This window comes from Crotalus tigris, unplaced genomic scaffold (assembly GCF_016545835.1).
Source record: "Crotalus tigris isolate CLP2741 ecotype Arizona unplaced genomic scaffold, ASM1654583v1 scf7180000017641.3106099, whole genome shotgun sequence".
Classification (NCBI taxonomy): Eukaryota; Metazoa; Chordata; class Lepidosauria; order Squamata; family Viperidae; genus Crotalus; species Crotalus tigris.
This window is the reverse complement of record NW_024096535.1, coordinates 2,860,004-2,880,034: the sequence shown is the minus strand read 5'-3', so window position 1 is coordinate 2,880,034 and position 20,031 is coordinate 2,860,004. Positions and strand designations below refer to the sequence as shown.

Genomic DNA, 20,031 nt, shown 5'->3' with positions numbered 1-20,031 from the left:
TATTGAAAGAACCTATTACAGAATTAAAATCTAGAAATCTCACGTCAAACATTCAAACGGATGCTCAGACTACGTCTGACTATTTGACAAATCAAAACATACTAGAAGAGGAATTAACAGAGATAAAAGAGGAACTCATCATACCTTACAAATCTCTCATTTGTAACCTTGAGGAACAGAAGAAGCAAAGACTGAGATCTGAAACTACAAAGCAACGATACTTTAAGGAGGAGAGAAACAGACACTTGACACAGAGGATGGGACTCTTACTCTTTCAAAGCTCACTGCAAGCAATAAAAATAGATCTACTGGCTGAAAGGGAAGCGTCTTTATGGAAACCTGGCACAAGAAAAAAGCCAGAATTAGATTGACAAGAGAAATTTAAAATGGTGTAATGGAATAAAAGGCAACGCTGGATTTATGGACTGTTTTAAAAATCAAGGCTCATAGATATTTTAAACAGATTAAGAATGTACTAGATTTGTGTATTCATGTAGTGAATAATAGATTTTATTTGATAAAAATCATTATGTATTGGAATTGAAAAAATGATGACTATTTAGATTGGATGGTTTCAATAATCAATGGAGTGTTTTAAATTAGTAAGATGACCTTTTTGTATGACAACAAAGACGTCATAAGGCATGATAAGTAATTGGAGAAAATTTGAATTCTGTTTAATGAACTTGAATGAATTAAGGTTTAATATTATTTTGTTATTTTAAAGAGATGGATTGATTGTGGGATTATACATGTATAGGGTTGATTAATACTTTATTGCTATTAGGATATTTACTGTGTTGTGGAAGAAGAAACAAATGAGATTGGTGATAAAATGAGGGATGTGAGAGATTAAGAATTAGAATTGATAATTTGTTGTTTTAAAGCTAAACTACGGTAATTGTAAACTGATAAAGTTATAAAACAGGTCTAGCAGTTATAGAAATTTAAAATAGAAATGGAATATTTTAAATGTATTATGTTATTCGAGGGAAATAGAGAGGGGATAGCAAAATGTATTGTGTTGAGCTGTTTATATATGTCTTTACTTTTGAATATTTGACCACCCAAACACCGCGGTGGGTCTTGAGTACTTTTTCTTAAGAAATTAAAAAAACTAATAAAATGTGTTTAAAAAAAAGAAAAGCAGGACATTATAATACTTTGTTAGTCAGCATTTTTGTTTTCTATTGCCCTATTTCTATTTCTACAGCTATGGAGAATAAGGGGGCATGAAATATTTTACTAACATATTTAAATCGTAGTTCAAGGAAGAAGCGCCTAGCAATCCTTAGACCGTGTCTAGGCTAAAGGAGAAATCCTATAAACACACATATATCTTGCAATACAGCTGCTGCTGATAAATGGGCAGCTGGTGTAAAGTTCACCACAAAAGGGACAACTTGAATATTATCCCAGTAATAAGGTTGCATAGCAACAGTAGAACACAAAGGGCTGTTAGGAGACACCACAAATGTGGTAAGGTCAGCTTGGAGTTTGGGGTTTGATTTTTTTTTCTTTAGATGCTATAACATAGAGGCTAAGATACATCTAAACTACTAAACATATATCAAGATTATGGGAATCCATGTTTATTGTACTGCAGCATCACATTCAAATCCTCCCTCAGGCATGAGACACAGAATGTCTTCTGTTTACTTACTGTCTGGAATATTCAAATGGAAGTAAACTTGCATTGAATCGACTCATTTTTCCAAGTTGCCATCTATATACTAATTGTGTGAATGCATAAGCTTTTGTAGCCATAGCAGCACTATTGGTGCCTAAAAGGAAAACTTGGAGGTTCCCCAAGTACACAAAAAATCTTTGGAGGTGGTGGAATTTAAAGACAAAAGAAGGCAGAACAGAATAAAAATAGTCCAACAAAGGCTGATTATATTCAGCGGGCATGGAATATTGACATTTCGATGGTGGAAAGCGATAAAATAAGAAGCAGATGGGAATCAAGTATCTGGAACAAGAGCTAACCACAGTACAACATTCTGTTGAAGGTTGCATTTGATATAAAGGCGAATTCTTCATCTTTGCAAGAATTGCTTCCATAAATGTTAGTTGCAGAACAGATTTTAGAAATGTCCATAATTATAGTAATGTGATCTACATAGGACTGCCTTGAAAAATTTTTTAAAAATATTGTTTCAGCCTGTGGTAGCTAAATGTCAAATCTTATTATATCAATTCTGTCTTGGTTCTCCTGGCTATCTGTTGGTTTCGGAATCTGATTTAAATTGTTGTTTTTGATATTCAGGTCCACCAGCATCTACTGTTTTGAGTATGAAGATCTTCTGATGTTGCTTATTGCTTCACCAGTAAGAGATATCAGTTGGATACCAGAACAGAGTTTTTTCTGCACTGAATCCATTAATCTGAAACTCCATTTCTAGGGAGATATATCCACAGTTTCATCACTGCTGGCTTTCCCAAGCTACGATAGATAGATAGATAGATAGATAGATAGATAGATAGATAGATAGATAGATAGATAGATAGAAAGAGAGATAGATGGAAATGAGAGATGGATGATGAAGATTAGATAGATAGATAGATAGATAGATAGATAGATAGATAGATAGATAGATAGATAGATAGATAGATAGGCAGGCAGGCAGGCAGGCAGGCAGGCAGGCAGATGATAGAGATAAAGAGAGATAGATGGAAATGAGAGATAGATGATGAAGATAGACAGACAGACATTGTCATTTTTTACTATGGACACAAAGGCACCCATTAAAAATGAAATTTAGTTGCTTGCTCTCAAAGTGTACACATACATAATGCACATTTAAACGTCTTGTATACAACATATATATAGACCTATACCCTTACATATAAGTAATCTATAAATATTAATCACTGTCCATCTTGAATATCTGAATATTTTGTTAACGTGAAATAGTTTTTAGCTGCTGGTAGTTCTAAATAATTCTGAAATGATCTTTGATATTTGTTTTCTTACAGTATCCCTATGTTTCTTTTCCATCTTTTATAACTATTTATGGGAGAAATGTCTTCTTTGGATGAATTGGAAATTCTTTTTAATAATAATATAATGCAATTGTAATATTACAGCTATCATAGCTGTGAGAAAGCACAATGCTATTTTGCATCTATCCTTCAAAAATTTCTACATTGTATCTGGAAGTACCAGTCTGGGGAAAATTGACCAATATATAATGAAGAAAATGTGCAGATGAAATACTTTTCATCCAAAATATTATAGTAAACAGGAGGAAGATGCTTATTTCTTTTGAGAATTAAAATTCTACATTAACCAACTTTGACTATAATGGGTTAAACTAAATATTCCTAAGGGAACTTAATGTCAGGCACAAGTAACCTGGAATAGGAGTTGAGTTCCAAGCAATAAAAGTTTATTGCGTTCTATCTACCCACAAGATTCTGGTTTACTAATGGTCAAGGCAAATTGATGCTAGATAAGGGTCAATGGAATTCACGGGGGAGGGAGAGAGAACTGGACTTGGGCTTTTTGTGACTATGCAGTGATTACAAACTAATGATGTGTTTAACCCCACCCTTAAGTTTAGCCTGCTCATCCCCTACACTTAAAACTCAAATGATAAAAGTAAGCTTAATACTTGAGATAGTTTCAGCAAATATCTACATCTAATGTCATTTTGCACTTTCTACAATATGGAAATAATATTCAAAGAATCTCAGGTTAGGTATCTGTTTGGGTCAAAGGAACAAAACACGCATTGGATGCGGTGTCACACATTTTGTCCCTTTGAACCACATACCCAATCTCATGGTGCAGTTCAAAAGGACTGAAACTTCATGAAATGCTTATTTTCTAATGTGCCTTCCTTCTTGTCCCCCCCGTCATGGACACCACTGGCTCTGTGTTTGTCAGCATAATAACTTCCCCAGAATAGAGCCGGACAAATTTAGTGAGGTGGGAATTGCTAGCAAAAGAAAAACCTATTCAAAACCAGGCTGGGTGAAATTAGTGGATCTTTTCAGAAAAGAATCTGCCCAGTGGGAGAGGCAGTTGGGTAGCACTTCATAATATTGCTGACTGTTCCATTCTGAGTCCCATTTTCTTCAATTCAGAGAGTGTGTACACAACCTCCCTATGCTTCCTAGTAAACAAAAGGGGACGGCAGAAACATGCAAACACAAAGAGATGCAACAAATGCTTCCTAGGGCCCTTGCTGATAAAGATGTAGGAAAGCAATGTAGAAGCCACACACTGCGTACTTTTCCTCTTTTGCTATTGTTTTTTTTCCAAACTACAGTATATTGAAAAGAAACTGTGCAAAGCAGTTGGGCAGTCTCTCCATCAGCAGAATAACTCTGAAAACTTAACAGATGAGACTGCATTGGGTGTTAGCGGAGAAGCTGATAAAAGAATGATCAAACAATAAAGAATAATCAAATCTGATCAATCACCACTGGGGCTATGAAGAACACAAAAAAATCAGAAAAATCCTCTCAGCACAGAAAGACAAATTAGCAGACTGAAACACTGTGAGGAGTCCTCTATTCTAAGCCATTCTCCCTCCTGACCATGGAATTCAGAGCACCTCTGAATGGAAGTGGAGAGCAAAACCACACAAAGATTAACCTATTACACAGAACTCCCCTGACCACTGCTGGTAAAAGGGTTGAAGCCATAATACACCTTATTTCTCGGAACAAAATATCTGAAGCTTAGTTCATCTCATCCAGACATAGGTCCGATGCCCATGAAATTAACAGATTATACAATGATAGTAATAGTAGTAAAGTTGGAAGAGACCTTGGAGGTCATCTAGTCCAACCCCCTGCTCAGGCAGGAAACCCTACACCATTTCGGACCAATGGCTGTCCAGTCTCTTCTTAAAAACTTCCAGTGTTGGAGCATTTACTGCTTCTGGAGGCAGGCTGTTCCACTGATTAATTGTTCTCACTGTCAGGAAGTTTCTCCTTCATTCTAGGTTGCTTCTCTTCTTGATTAGTTTCCACCCGTTGCTTCTTGTCCTGCCTTCAGGTGCTTTGGAAAATAGCTTAATTCCCTCTTCTTTATGGCAGCCCCTGAGATATTGGAATACTGATATTGGAATACTGATAAAGCAATAGTGATGACAAGAGGTCAAAAGAGTAAAGAAATTCTGTCATGAGATATGTGCCATTTAAACATAATACTGTATCTCTTATCTGAACTATTTTGGTTATGAAAGCAACCATGAACAGAATGAAGAATTGCTAATAATTTTGAATATTGTAATTTGTTGGAGGAATTTTCCTTTTTCTGGAAATAAAGCAATAGATTGCCATCATCAGTCCTGGAGTATTAAACAAAGTCATGTGTAAAACAGAAGGGTAAACAAATAATGAACACAGCAAGCATCAAAAAGTATCTCAGCTTTTAAAAAAAAATAGGTATAGGAAGTCCTTTGAAATTGAAGTTACTTATGTAAAGATGAACAGTTTTTATTATCTGATCTTGTTTCATTCCATTTAGAAATCAGATACATTAATGAATGAAAAGTAACTGTTCAAAACCTTTATTGACTTCCAACCAACTTTACACATCATAAATTTTTATTCTCCTCTCTGATCTACTTGCATTTCGTCTCTCTTAAAAGGATGCCAGATTGTCAGAATCTGAGCATTTCAAAATGGTGCAAGATAATTTGGAAGATTCAGCAATCCCAACAGGACTAGGGGCTCTTTTTTTCTGTTAAAGATGCCAAAACACCCAAAGATTTAAGTGATGCCGTCAATGCAAATAAGTAATTGACAGTATAGGATCCTGTGAATTACAGAGGAAAAATGACTCACAGGAACAGTTTGCTTCCAAACCTTATAAGGAGGGCAAATTACATAATCCTTTATTTCTCACTCTTAATTGGGTCATGAGGTATCCTTAGCTTGTGTTATGTTCTGAGTAATCTTTTGTCTTAATGACTGCTAATATTCTGAACTTTTTGCTTCCTTGACTCCTCATCTTTCTCCCACTTTCCTAATTTTTTTTTAGAAAAGACATGCAGTATCAGTAATTGGTGTCTCAACACCACAATGTCAGTGTGAAGTTAACAAGAGGAATATGCTGCAACTGCATTTATCCATAGGGGCACAGTAATATAATATAATCAGCAATATAAATACATTATTGTCCCAAATATCCTTGTGTATGTAACCCAGCCTTTCCAAGCAGACAGGCTTCAGATGCAGATATAAACTAGAGCAGAGGTCACCAACCTTTCTTGATTGGTGGACCAGAGGGAAAGGGAGGGGGATGCATTTTATATACATGCATGCATGTGCACGGGGCTGCAATCACACAAGCGATGCAAATGGGGCGGGGCTAGCACATGCTAGCCCTGCCTGTTCTTGCGTGGCACGGTGCCATTTCCGTGCCGAGATGCGGCAGTCATTTTTGCGCCCCACAGCGCGGCAGCAGCCCGTTTTTATGCCCGAGGCATGGTGGCGTCCCATTTTGGCACCCTATGGCGCAGTGGCATCCCGTTTTTGTGCCCTGCGGCAGTATCCTGTTTTCACACCCCACGGCCGCAGCACTAGTGCAAGTGAGGGTGTGTGCATAGCTAGCCTGTCCTGTGGCCCAGTGGCCAGGGCCCACTACCGGCCCATGGCCCACAGGTTGGGGAACCTGTGGGCCATGGTAGACTGCAAGAAAATGTAGTCATTTCTGATAATACTGGGAGTTGATATCCACATATATACAACTTGCCCAGGTTGAACAATCTGATATAGTTTAACCAATACTACAATTATCTACAAAGGTGGAGGGCCATGGTAGACTGCAAGAACTATATAGTTCCTTTCTGGATCATTGGGCTCATACACATGAACAGCCTAGATAAATCTCCTTAGTATATGCAAATATATAGAGAGAGCCTATTGCCACACATATGGACTGAGACTATGTATCCTGTAAATCTGGAATCTGAGAATGATATCTAGGTGATTGCTTGAAAGAACTGAAGGAAACTTGCTTATGAGGATGGAGTTATCTAGAGGTTGCATAATATTTGAAATGCAAACATTCCCGACTCCAAAATGAGCTGTTCTGGCCTCAGTAGAATTTTTTAAACTCCATTGAGTGTTTTAAGTGCAAAGTAAGATATTTTAAGCTTGGAGAAGCATTGGAACACTTCCAATGAGGTCAAAACAGCTCTTTTCAAATTCACAACTGTTCCATTTTAAAAATATTTTGCACATCTCTTGAGCCATTCCACTATCAATCATCAATCCCCTCTAGCATCACATACCACAAGATCCTGTATTTTCCAGAATTTGAGGGCTACTCAAAGAAACAATTTTCCAGGAGAAGCAATTAGCCGGAAAAGGTAATGACTGTTTCTGCAAACATAACTGCTCTTTGTTTCAAATCATGCTGTGTCAAGCTGTATAAGCTTGTGGCAATATTTGCTTTTAGCACATAATTTTCTTCACAACCCCTGCAACTGCAAAAAGACGCCCAAGTATGTGGTGAAGCTAAACTGAATGAAAGGGTCAGCTGCCATCAACATCAGCCACCCTTGGAGTGCTAAGGGCCCATTTCTGATGCCAGCTGTGGATGCAGTTGGCCTGAGACTTGGAATTATGCAGTCACCATTTTGATTTCTACAAAAAACACTCTGGCCCTCCCCACTACTCAATGTAATGCAATAACAACAGAAGGCAGTTTCCTTGGACTCATCAAAACTGGGGCTGACCTGAAGAGCCAGGTTCCATTCCAAGCAATGAATAAATTTTAAGTACTGGGGATCAATGAAGCAGAAATAACTGCTACAGAATTTGTTAAACAATTAAAGGAATTTGTCAATCTCTGTGCAAATTATTTAGAGATAAGATATTCCCAAGTAATGGATTGCACATAATTAATACCAGAGGTTGCTTGAAAAACAGTGTACAGAAATATTCAAAATGTAATTTGTTGCAGGAAGGAAATGGTTAGATTTGATCTGGAACAAGGAACCAGAATAATAGCGTTTTTCTACAGATTAAATCTTCAGAATGCATTTCACTGATCCCATCTCTCTGTACTAGAATCCCTTTTTCATCCACCACTTGAAATGCAATTTCAAAGCAAATTTAATTCAGTGTCATGAGGAGTTAAGCTTTCTACATAAGTTTATTACAAAAGCAAACAAATAAATCACTTCCTGATTAGTACCTTTTGCAAAAAAAAAAAAAAAAAAAAACCCTACTAAACGTGCTGGAGAGGACAGCTTGGAATACTGTGTCCATTTTTGGTCGCCACAATGCAAAAAAGATGGCAAGACCCTGGAAAAAGTGCAAAGAAGAGCAACAAAGGTTAAGAGGCTCGGAGGCTAAATCATAGGAGGAATGGTTAAGGGAACTAAGGACGTCTAGTCCAAGGAGGAGAAGGACTAGGGGCGGCATGATAGCTGTCTTCTGGTACTTGAGGGGCAGTAACAGAGGGGGCCAACTTATTCTCCAAAGCAACAGAGGGCAGGACAAGAAGCAGTGGGTGGACACTCGCTAAAGAGAGACCCAACCTGGAACTAAGGAGAAACTTCTGGACAGCAAGACATCAATTTATCAATGGAACAGTTTGCCTCCCGGAGTTGGAGGTGCTCCATTGCTTCAAAAAATGATTAGTTACCCACTTGTCCTGGATGATATAAAATGTCCCGGCTTGGGAGGGGCTTGGACTAGGAGATCTCCAAAGTCCCTTCCAGCCCTATGAGTCTATGTAATTCTACATGTCCTTTTGCTTTCCTCTTTGTACCTATCCTGCATGTTTCCCCAATCTAATCAACAATAGATATGAAAGGCTTGTATGAAGTTGGCTCTCTGTGTGTGTGTGTGTGTGTGTGTGTGTGTGTTGTGTAATTCCACCACTGGTTCCCATTACATTGGTTAAGGGGCAGCACTGATACATAGAAAAGGGAAGCATTTTCAGGTGAAAAAATGACAACAGCAAGACCCAGCTATCCCCTAACTACCAGTATTACATTTCTAGGCTCTTTTATTTTCTGGAAAACCAAGTAAGCACAAAAGGTAATAAGGGATATTTAAAAGTCTTACAACTTTAATAGGGGTGGGGCATGGCAGGAAGCAAATATTAAAATATTTGGACTCCATAGCCTTTGGAATCACAAGTCTATTTAAGGATGAATCTCTGTAGGGGAAAAAACTGAAACATATGGTGATGTAGCTTGGACAATTATCTTGGGCAACTTTTCAAATACAAATTTAAGATAGCAAATTATTTCTAAACATAAATTGAACCTTAATTGAACATCCACAAAACAAATTACAAAACAACACTCATTATGAGCTGTAAAGAATTTCTATTTATTCAGTTAATGTATGTCAAGCAAAGGAAGTATTGTTTACTCTTAATATAAAAATAGGTATACGTCTGCAGTATAGTTGAAATTCCATTCAAATCAATGACTACAATATTCACTGATGCAAATGAAAGTCTGGGCCCTACCTATGGAAATCTGTAGTTAATTCCTTTGGTAGCATCATTATAATCATGCCTTAACAATAAATATTTTAGTTTAGAAAAGGGAAGAAACATGATCCCTACTGACACCAAACACTAAATACACCAACTGAACATCAGAATTTATACATATTTACAGCCTGCATAAATGCATTTTAAGATTACACCAATTAACAATAGAGCCAAACGCAGCTACCTATAAAACCAGTGATTTAAGAGAATTAGTATATCTATATAGTTGTGTATAAAATCTCAGACCAGTGGATATATACACACATTTATTATTTATACATTGTATATATAAAGGAGAAAATGCAGTGAAAAAAGACTGTTTCAACTCAACATCACAGTCAGATATTGGGTACCGCTTAAAGTAGTATCAAAGATGGTGATCAATATAAATGGACCATCTAATGTATCAACGTGGAAGAGCAATGCACTATTCAAAATCCTCATTTTGTTTATAAAACGTTGGGAGTTGAATGAGAAAACCCTGACTTGGTTCTAAATAAGGATTTTAAAAAGCAGCCTTTTAAAATTAAACATTTTTGAGAAGATTAAAACGAAACCAATATCAAAAAGGAAAACACAAGTGCTCTTGTTGATTGAAACAGATTAACAACAGCTGTTTTTTCTGAAACCGCCTTCTCAAAGACATAGTGGTCCAGGTCACTATTACCAGAAATCTAAATAGCTTACTTAGCACCAATATTGGAAGTGAAAAGTGGGGCTCATTTGATGATAGATACAACGGGCATCAGATACTGCAGAACAACTCTTGAGAGCATAGCATAAAATGCCAATGTTTCCCTTGCACTGACTTATACATTTCCATTTTAATAATGTGTCCACTCTCATTTCCAACTATAGTGTATGCAAAAGCTACCTTCCCTCCCTCAGAATAATCCTGTTATTGATAAAATCCACAAGCATCAAGAAATGAACAAGTGTCCAGAACAGAAATTTTTTTCTTTTTAAAAATCTGGACAGGAACTCTTTTTGAGCTCTCAACAACAGAAAAATACATTGCCAGATCCCTTTCTGCACTCCCTTACCCAATGGGTATTTTACCAGGTAAGGTAAAAAAAAAAATCTGCACATAAATCCTTGTATGACTAAAGGACAGCATAATTATCCGCTTCTCCTTCATATAGGTAAATATTCAGTAATGCCAGGGAATGAGAACAGAGAGAAAAGACTAATCCAGATCTGATCAAGTCCATTTGTGTTAAGGAATTTATGAAGTTAAAAATGCATTCTTCAAACTCTCTGTCTTCAGATAGAGAATATTACCCCACACAGCAATAAAACTAGTTTTTGAGAAAAGCAAGTAAGGAATCCATTCTGGCAGAAACCATAAAATCCATTAATTTCTCTGACATTCAGTGTGTGTGTGTGTGTGTGTGTGTGTGTGTGTGTGTAAGTTTTCTTCTCAAGTTCATAACAACTTTACTGTATAACTTAAAAGGCAATCTTGTTAAGATTATGATCTCAAAAGGGTGCAAACCAAAATCCAAACTAACTGATTAAACCAAGTTTCAAAGAGAGCACTTCAAATGTAAGGCTTCCATTAAAAAACAATTACCATGTTCCCAAAGTCTGGAAAGAACTAACAGGAGGAGTTGCATATATCAGCTTTGTTTTCAAGCTTCTCTTAACAAGGGGAAAAAATTGAAGTGGCATTTTTATAAATAGTGAGGAGACATAGAATATTACAGAAGTCAGGATCGGAAAGCTTTTTTTTTTTTTTAAACACAACTGCAGATCACCTAGTTTAACCAGCTATGCAGAAAAACAGTTAAGCCTGAATTAACATTTACTTTGAAATTGCTTAGTTGTCTGTTCCCTTCAGCAGAAGCATCCTTTTAAATCAATGGAAGGACAATTTAAAAGATTACGGGTCAGCAACATCTAAAATGGTTCCCAGGCTCCGACTCGGCATTTTCACAGGAGAGGTTGCTGATGATAATTTGTTTGCTGCTGTGGAAGTGAATGAGCGGGAACTGCTGGATAGCACGGACCTTGAGGCAAACTGGATGCAGTGTTCTGGTAGGCTAGCATATCCACGGGCATGCCCATCGGCTGGGCATAAGAAACAGGACCAGCGGGCAGGAGGCAAGAATTCTGGTTCATGTAAGTAGAACTGGACACAGAATCTAGACCAGGGCTGAAATACAATAAAGACATTAGCCTAAGCAAACCCTGCAAGCATAATGGAGAGATGGGGATAAAGCTGATTAACTAAAACTTGCTAATGGGTTACCTCATGTAGGTCGGAGCGGGCTGAGAGGTTACTGAAGGATTCACGTTTGGAGGCAAAGACCTCAATGGACCAATCTGATCACTTCCTGGGTTGTAGTTTTGAGGCATACCGTGGACCACATAATTCCCACTGTGAGCATGGATGGGATATGACTGCAAAAGAAACAGAAGAGAACGGAACTGACCTTCCGAAGCACAAGGATATTTCCAAAAAGGAAGGAAGTCAGTCCTTCCAGCAATCATTAATATAAGAACCCAAATATTACACCAATACCACGTGGACGGAAACCAATTTTGTATCACCAAAATAATCTTTCAAATCTGCTACAGATGAAGACTCTCTGAAACTGATCTGAACATGGAAGAGATGGGAAGAGGGGAAAGAATTTTCATTACAGTGAGAAGAGAAATAGTTTATCGCTGCATGAATCCATGAACCTTCAAAGCTTGCAAGAATCATATGCAGGAGTTTAAGAAAGTGGTTACTCAGAACAGATGCTGGGGGGGGGAATTGGGGGGGGGCATACTTGTGGCACAGTTGGTGCACTGTAAAGGACCCATACCTTGTCTTAAATGAGTTATGTGGTCTGAAGCAATATGCAAACCGATCACTGCATCCTGCTGTCACTATTTTAAAGTCACTATAGCTTTTGTATACTTACTTAATAGAACTGAAGCTTTGTTGCGGTTCTGTAGCCACTCTCTTTATCAAGGGCTTATTAGATTTATCTAGCTATAGCATATATATACTCACAACCACTTTGGAAATTAAGTAATGAAGAAGGTAGCTCAGTTGAGAAAATTAAGTGATGCTAGTTTCTTTTTGCTCAAACTCTGCCCATTTCTAATACAACATTCAGTATGCCAGATAAAGATTAACTATGACTTTAGCCCAAGAAGAAATGCCATTGTCCATTATAACAGATTTCACACAGCTTGCTTTATATTTCTGCTACACTGAAATAATAAGCTTACATCAGGACATTATTAAAGCTACAAAGTTTATAAAATAAGCATAGGACAGTTTTAGTCTCTCAGACCAGTGTCACAGGATTACCAGAATGACAAGAAAATTATATTATGTTTTCCAAAATATATTAGAATGAGATAAATGTGTTATATATACATTAGTACTTTATTTAAAAATGTACTAAATCCTGTGGTCCTAAAAAGAGAACTTTTGGCCTATCGTTTTATGAAGAAAATGTGAACATATTTTCACCCTAAATGAATCTCATATGGTGCAGATTATATGGCTGTTTTCACAAAAAATGTTTTTATCAGTCCAGAATTTACAACAGAAAGAGTTCAATAAATAAATGCTTGATTTATTAGCAATGAATGTGTTTTATTATGTCTATGAGGTAAAGCCACAGCTGTGGCTTTAAATGTTATATTGTGCTTTAAGAGATTTTATTCTAAACATAATCTTAAGACCGTTTAAGTGAACAAATAAATATAGAAAGAAGAAATACTGAAGAAATATAGGAAGCATTTTTACAGAAAATGATTGCTTCGGGATTCAACGGTGTGTAAGGAGAGGTTAAATAATATAAAAATATTTGCTCCTTTAAATGTTCCCTTATTGTTCTGTAGCCTTCAACTGAACACAATATTACCTTGAGGTAAGAGGAATATTAGTTCATCTAATGTTCATTATTTCCCCTCACATCCCCAAATACTGTCAATCATTTCAAAGAGCTCATGGAAAATATAACAGATGAATGCACTATCTTTGATGTGGCAGTTACCATAGTAACTATTCTTTTCATACTGTATTATGTAAAATCCACCTCAAATATGCAACCACATCTTTGCCATTTAATTGCGCTTCTAACTTTTCTTCCCTCAAACCGCATCCTTTACGAAAAACACAAACTAAATAAACCAAAAGGGGAATCAGGTTCAGAGTAGCCGTGCATGTCAAATTGTGAGATATGCTAAGTCAACGCAGCAACCACTCTCAATCACCGTCTCACTGAAAGTCCATAAAGCAACTCAAAATGTAGGCACTGATCTATGAATGTGGAGGTGTCATCTATGAAGCAGCTCTTGTCAGGTTGGGAAGGGGAGTCATGCACACTGCCCAAGATTTTGCCCACTATCCCAGCAAGTCGTTACATATGACCTCTGAGTCATACTGGAGAAGGCAACTCTGCTCACTCACTTATAAAGTTTTAATGCAGACAGGTTTAATTTAACCCTAACTGAGACTCACAAAATTCCTCCTGCGTACAAGGTTTTGCAATACCTTCTTTTTATCAGAGCCGTTTTGAAGGGCTCTGGAGAAGACAGAACTGACAAGTATCACGAAATGCTGCTTCCAACTAACAAAACTTTGGATCCAGGTTCATAGAAAGACTGCAATTGTAACACTGTTTGACCCTTATTAATCCTAAGGAAGAGGTAAGATTTACATCTGTTTAAGCATATGCTGACACATTCTGCAGTAGAACTTTAAAAAAAAATTTATGGAAACTCCAGTCTTCCTAATGCAGTGATCTGTTCTCCATTAAATGGGAAAGGAATCCTTCAAGAAAGTAGAACTAAAAAATAAGGCACTGACCTGCACTGGAACACTGGCTGATGTCGGTGCATACTGTGCCGTGGAGTGCATCTTGGAGTAGGCAGAATACATAGGAGCTTCATTCATTAGTTTATTGTAGAGTTCCAAAGCTTCCATCACTTTCACATTTAGTTCGGACAATTCTGAATGCTTCCTAATTCAAGAGTAAATGACGTACTTTCAGTTATCATCAGTCGATTGGTTTGTTTAATTTGAGTAGAGTAAAACTTCATAAAGGAGAATATTTGTAGCTCAGGATTGAAATGAGGAATTCTTAGTGCTCTCTGAGCTTGGCTGTTTTCTTGCTGATATTTCATTAACCAAACTAGGTAACATCATTAGTGCTAGCACGATGATAATGAAATGGATGAAACAACCAAACTCAGAGTCAAGCACTCTCAGTAAAACTTCAGCCTAGAAATTAAAGATTCTTGAAAATAAATTAATTCCTAAATATGTGTCATATGCCAGTTTGCATAATGTTATGTACCACTCAGTCCTTTGAGCTTAGTTTTCACAATTATTATACCACGTAGGGCAGTGTTTCCCAAACTTGACAATTTTAAGGCATGAGGACTTCAACTCCCAGAATTCCACAGCCAGCAACGCTGGCTGTGGAATTCTGGGAGTTGAAGTCCACATGCCTTAAAATTGTCAAGTTTGGGAAACACTGATGTAGGGTATCTGAATTTTTGAAAGTGTTTGATGACCCATCTTATTTGCTGCTCATCTACTGTACTCTTTAAATATAAATTGCATTTTTTACTTATAAGCATTATACAATTGCCTTACCTATCAATTTCTTCTAGCTTTTCATCTATCATGGGACCCATCTGTTGACAGACATCTACAAACAGTAAAATATGAACATTTGATCAGTTAATTGCTCACAAATAAAAGCACTGAGGTGAATGCAATGCATGGATAGTTTGCCTAGCATGCAAAAGAAAGGAGAATTTCACCTGCCTTTCAGACTTGGGCTCGGCAAATGAAAAACATGAAAATGACAATAGCTCTGGATTAGGATTTTTTAAAAATCATATTTAGCAGTAGTGATACCTTCTAAATCCAGAAGATCAGGAGAATCAGATTTAGGATCTGCTGGATCTATGCTCTGAAGTAACTGCAGCGTCTTATCCATCTTACTCTGGAAGACGGAGAAAATATATTTAGAAAGATATTCAAACTGAGATTCAAATTCTCAAACCCCCTCAAACAGTATTTATTTTGAGATAACGGGACACGTTAGCTTCCTCAAAGAAAAAGCTGCCTAAAATGTATTATGCCGTTGGAAAGCCAAGACGTACCTCATCTATGTACACTGGCTCCGGTTCAGGTTTTGTAATTTCAGTTGTGTCTTCAGAAGCATCCTTGTCTACAGGCACTGCGTAAAGACCATGAAAACATTTGTCTTTCTCCAAATCTAGTTCCTCAGCATACAATAAGTTTTTGCCAATATACCCCATGTTCAGATTCGAAGACAGATCTAACAACTCAGATTACAGGCTACAAACAAAGAGCAGAAGAGGAAACTTTGGAAGTTGAGCTTTTTAGATAGGGCAACGAATGTGGAAGAGATAATGCTCAAGATCTGTTTAAATATTGTTTTTAATCTGGTTTGGATATGTTTGTAAAGTGTGTGGCTAGAAACCCTAATGGATGCAGAGGCAAAAAAAAAACATTTTTGCATAGCAAGCATTATACAACACAGGGTAAAGTTATACACACCAAAGTAAATATCAGGATAAAGATAATGTAAAAACTGGGCAGCATTTCATAGTTTAATAACTTAGGTAGCACTGTTCTAAAAATTAATTTCTGGTTGCTCTGTAAACCCTGATGTTTGGCTTAATAAACTAATCAATCCATGGATATTCAGTACATGTTTTGGTAGTATGGAATATTTTTTATTAACCCAAATGGCCCGGAAACCCCTGGTGAAGAATATATAAACACAAAGAAAATACATTTTAAATTCTGTTTGTGTGATTTCAAACTATATCTTCTAAAATATAAAAGCACTTTGTATTTAGATGCATAATTCAGAGCAAATTACTCTTCAAATCATGATTATAACAGTGTCTGACTCATGATATTAGAATACTTCTGTCTGGCAACAGTAAAAAAGCTGGATCATGAACATGACATTTAAGAATAAACTTTCTCCATGAATACAATTCGTATCATCTCCATATGCAGTTCCAGAACAATACGCCTTTAACAGACATGAGACAAATTACTTCTCAGCAAGTGCAAGATCTTCTGATTATTGAATATTAAGTAACAGTGAGTTAACAGTTAGAACAGAAGTGGGCATTATAAGGCAGAAGACTAACACCCTTCCAGCACACTTAGCAGTTCTGGACAAATCATCCAGTTTTTTTGGTAGTTTCCTGAACAAGAATGGTATGATATTACATATATGACTCATTAAATGTTTTGAAAATCAAATTTCTACTGTTTACCTGTCTCAGGCTCATCATTTAAGTTAGGGGTCACAAAGTTAGAAGGGAACAATCCAATTCCTCTGTGATTTTCTCCTTTCCACCAATTGGCATCACTGTACAATAAAAAATGTATATTTTACTATGTTCTTGTTCTTGTTCCACCGTCAGCATACAATCATCTTAACATATTGATTAATACTATTTAAACTTGCATTATGTTGCCTTCCTCTGTACTTAGTTCATTTCAGGAAAAGTCAGGCACACAATCCTAAACTGTTGTCCAAAGTCACCCAGCTGCCTTTGTGCTTAAGGTGGAACTAGAACTCACAGTCTTCTGGTTTCTAGCTTGGTGCCTTCATTACTTCACCAAAATGGCTGTCGTTTTATTTTTACAAGATTAAAAAAATGATGCATGTCATCTTCCCAATCTATTCAATATATGCTGGGACTGTAACTCCAAGGATTCTGAGAGCTATAATCCCAATTCATCTAGAGGACACAAGGGTGGGGAAAGCTATGGCTATAAAAATGTTGATGAGATCTTATCCATTAGGAAATACAAACTAATGAGAAACAGCTCTTAACAATACCTGTTTTTTTCTTTGAACCTTTATCTAGCTCAGAAGGACTCAATTTATCCAAAACAATTAAGGGCAATACTTTTTAAAATAGATTTGGAAGTGGGGTAGAGTTATAGCAATTAGACTGTTTTAACCCTTGGCCTTTTATCTTTACTACAAGGTGTAGGTGTAGCTTTAAATGCACAAACAGTACCAGCTATACCTGAACAAGAGTGGTTCCTATACCCTTTTTAAAAAATTGATAACTTCTTACAGACAAGGCAGATTAAAAAATAATCATTTTTAAAGACTAAAATTTAAGCTGGACTTTTAAAATTGTTTCATAAAAATAATGCTCAAGCACATACTGATCAGCTCACTTTCTATTCTATTTGCTAATAGTTAAAATAAGTTTTAAAAAAAACAGGATAGTAACCTCTCTCTAAAAGTTCAAAGGCAAAAAGTTCATTGAATAGAGAATGTGACGGGGCGTTGGTCTTACCTGAACGCCTTTTCTCAGTACGGAGATGGATAATCCACGGATGGGTTTTCTCTGTCTGCCTGCTCTTGAGACCAAGTAGCCAAAGCTTGACACGCCCCCACTTCCTGTGGAGTCCATTCTTAACGAGGGCGAATTGGCTGATGATTGACGAGGTATTGGCTCTCAGCTCCCTACTAGCGGCCTGCTGGCCTTGGGGTGGGTGTGGATTATCCATCTCCGTACTGAGAAAAGGCGTTCAGGTAAGACCAACGCCCCTTCTCCAGTACAGGAGATGGATAATCCACGGATGGGACGTACCAAAGCCTCACTGTCCCAAGGGGTGGGAAACAGATAAGGCCGGTAGATTGATCTCTGAGACAACTTGCTGGAGGACCCTCCTACCAAAGGAGGCGTCCGCCGATGCAAAGCGGTCTATCTTGTAGTGTCGTATAAATGGGGAAGGCGAGGACCATGTCGCGGCCCTGCAAACTTCCTCGATTGACGCCTGGGTAGCCCATGTCGCCGAAGTTGCAGCGCTTCGGGTGGAATGGGCTGTGAGATGACTTGGGGGCGGCAGGGATGATACATTGTAAGCTTCTGCGATACAGCTTCGGATCCACCTTCCAATGGTGCCCGCGGAAACTTTCCGCCCCAAGGTGCCCGCTTGGAAGGACACAAATAGGGCCTCCGATTTGCGGAAGGGTTCTGTACGCTTTATATAACGCCGCAAGGCTCTGCGGACGTCCAATGTATGCCACTGCCGCTCCCGGTCATGTGTTGGATTTGGACAGAAGTTTGGGAGAATTACTTCCTGTGTCCTGTGAAAGAGTGAATTCACCTTCGGTATGAAGGCAGGATCTAACCTAAGGACCACCCTGTCCTTGTGGAAAATGCATAGGTCGTTTCTGACTGACAGTGCGGCCAGTTCCGAAATTCGTCTGGCCGATGTGATGGCAATCAGGAACGCCACCTTTAGCGACAGGTGTCGCAAGGAAACGGTCGCCAATGGTTCAAATGGTGACCGAGTGAGTGCGTGAAGGACTCGCGGTAGTTCCCAGGACGGGTACCTGTGAATTACTGGAGGTCTGGTGTTATAGGCGCCCTTGATAAAGGCGCGGATCCTGGGGTGGTGAGCTAAGGGAACCGAATCCGTGCAGGTGAGGAGGGTGGACAAGGCCGCCACTTGCCTGCGGATGGTCGCGGGGGCGAGGCCTCTGTCTAGTCCCTCCAAGAGGTAATCTACTATCTGAGGGATGTAGAGTTTGTGTAAGTCAAACTGCCGTTCCCTGCACCAAAGGCAAAAATTTTTCCAAGTGGAGTCATAAATGCGGTTTGTTGCCGGACGGCGTGAAGCTTGAATTATGGTAATGGCCCCGGGAGAGAATAGTTCCTGTGCCATTATCTGGCGCTCAAGTGCCAGGCGGTCAGTTGTAACCATTGGGGTTCCGGGTGACTGATGGTTCCCTGGTGTAGGGACACTTGATGAGGGGGAATGTTCCATGGGGGCGACTGAGACAGGTTCATCAGGTCGGCGAACCACGGTCTCTGTGGCCAATATGGTGCTACTAGGATCACTTCTGCCCGCTCCTGAATCAGCTTTCGGATGACCGCCGGTATGAGTGGTAGTGGGGGAAAGGCATAAAGCAGACCCTGAGGCCACTGAGTTCTCAGAGCGTCCGTCCCCTCTGCTCGCGGGTTGAAGTAACGAGAGTAAAATCTGGGGAGCTGGGCATTGTCTGATGATGCGAACAGATCGAGGATCGGGTACCCGAACTTGCGGGAGATGTCTAGGAACAAGTTCGGGTGTAGCCCCCACTCCGAAGGGTCCACTGTGGTGCGGCTTAGGAAGTCCGCTTGCTGGTTGTTGACCCCCGATATGTGTTCCGCTTTTAGTGACTTCAGATTGGGCTCTACCCAGCTGAATAGGAGTCGTGACTCTGTCATGAGGGTTTTTGATCTGGTCCCCCCCTGCCGATTGATGTGCGCCTTGGCTGCTACATTGTCTGTTAGAACTAGAACGTGGTGGCCTCTGATTCTGTCTTTGAATTGTTGCAAGGCTAGGTGGATAGCCCTGAGTTGTAGCCAGTTGATGTTGTTTCTCAGATCCGTGGCGGACCAACGTCCCTGTACAAACTGGGAGTCCAGATGGGCTCCCCAACCATACAGACTGGCGTCTGTAGTGATGGTAACTCTGACTGGTTCCTTGAAGGGTGACCCCTTGGTCACGGCCCGAGAGCACCACCAGC

General features: G+C 38.7%; 1 protein-coding gene across 2 annotated transcripts in view; it reads right to left on the bottom strand.

Annotated features, from left to right (window-relative positions):
• Positions 1 to 9,291: 9,291 nt before the first annotated feature.
• The window catches only part of STAM2 (signal transducing adaptor molecule 2), a 37,205-nt gene continuing 26,465 nt past the window's right edge, over positions 9,292 to 20,031 (bottom strand). For both annotated transcript variants that reach the window (XM_039335439.1, XM_039335440.1), the window contains exons 8-14: positions 16,763 to 16,857; positions 15,605 to 15,681; positions 15,357 to 15,444; positions 15,090 to 15,144; positions 14,298 to 14,451; positions 11,733 to 11,884; positions 9,292 to 11,636 (exon numbers count right to left, since the gene is read on the bottom strand). In XM_039335439.1, the coding sequence (XP_039191373.1) occupies positions 11,414 to 11,636; positions 11,733 to 11,884; positions 14,298 to 14,451; positions 15,090 to 15,144; positions 15,357 to 15,444; positions 15,605 to 15,681; positions 16,763 to 16,857 (844 nt within the window). In that variant the 3' untranslated portion in view covers positions 9,292 to 11,413. The remainder of the gene's footprint in view (positions 11,637 to 11,732; positions 11,885 to 14,297; positions 14,452 to 15,089; positions 15,145 to 15,356; positions 15,445 to 15,604; positions 15,682 to 16,762; positions 16,858 to 20,031) is intronic.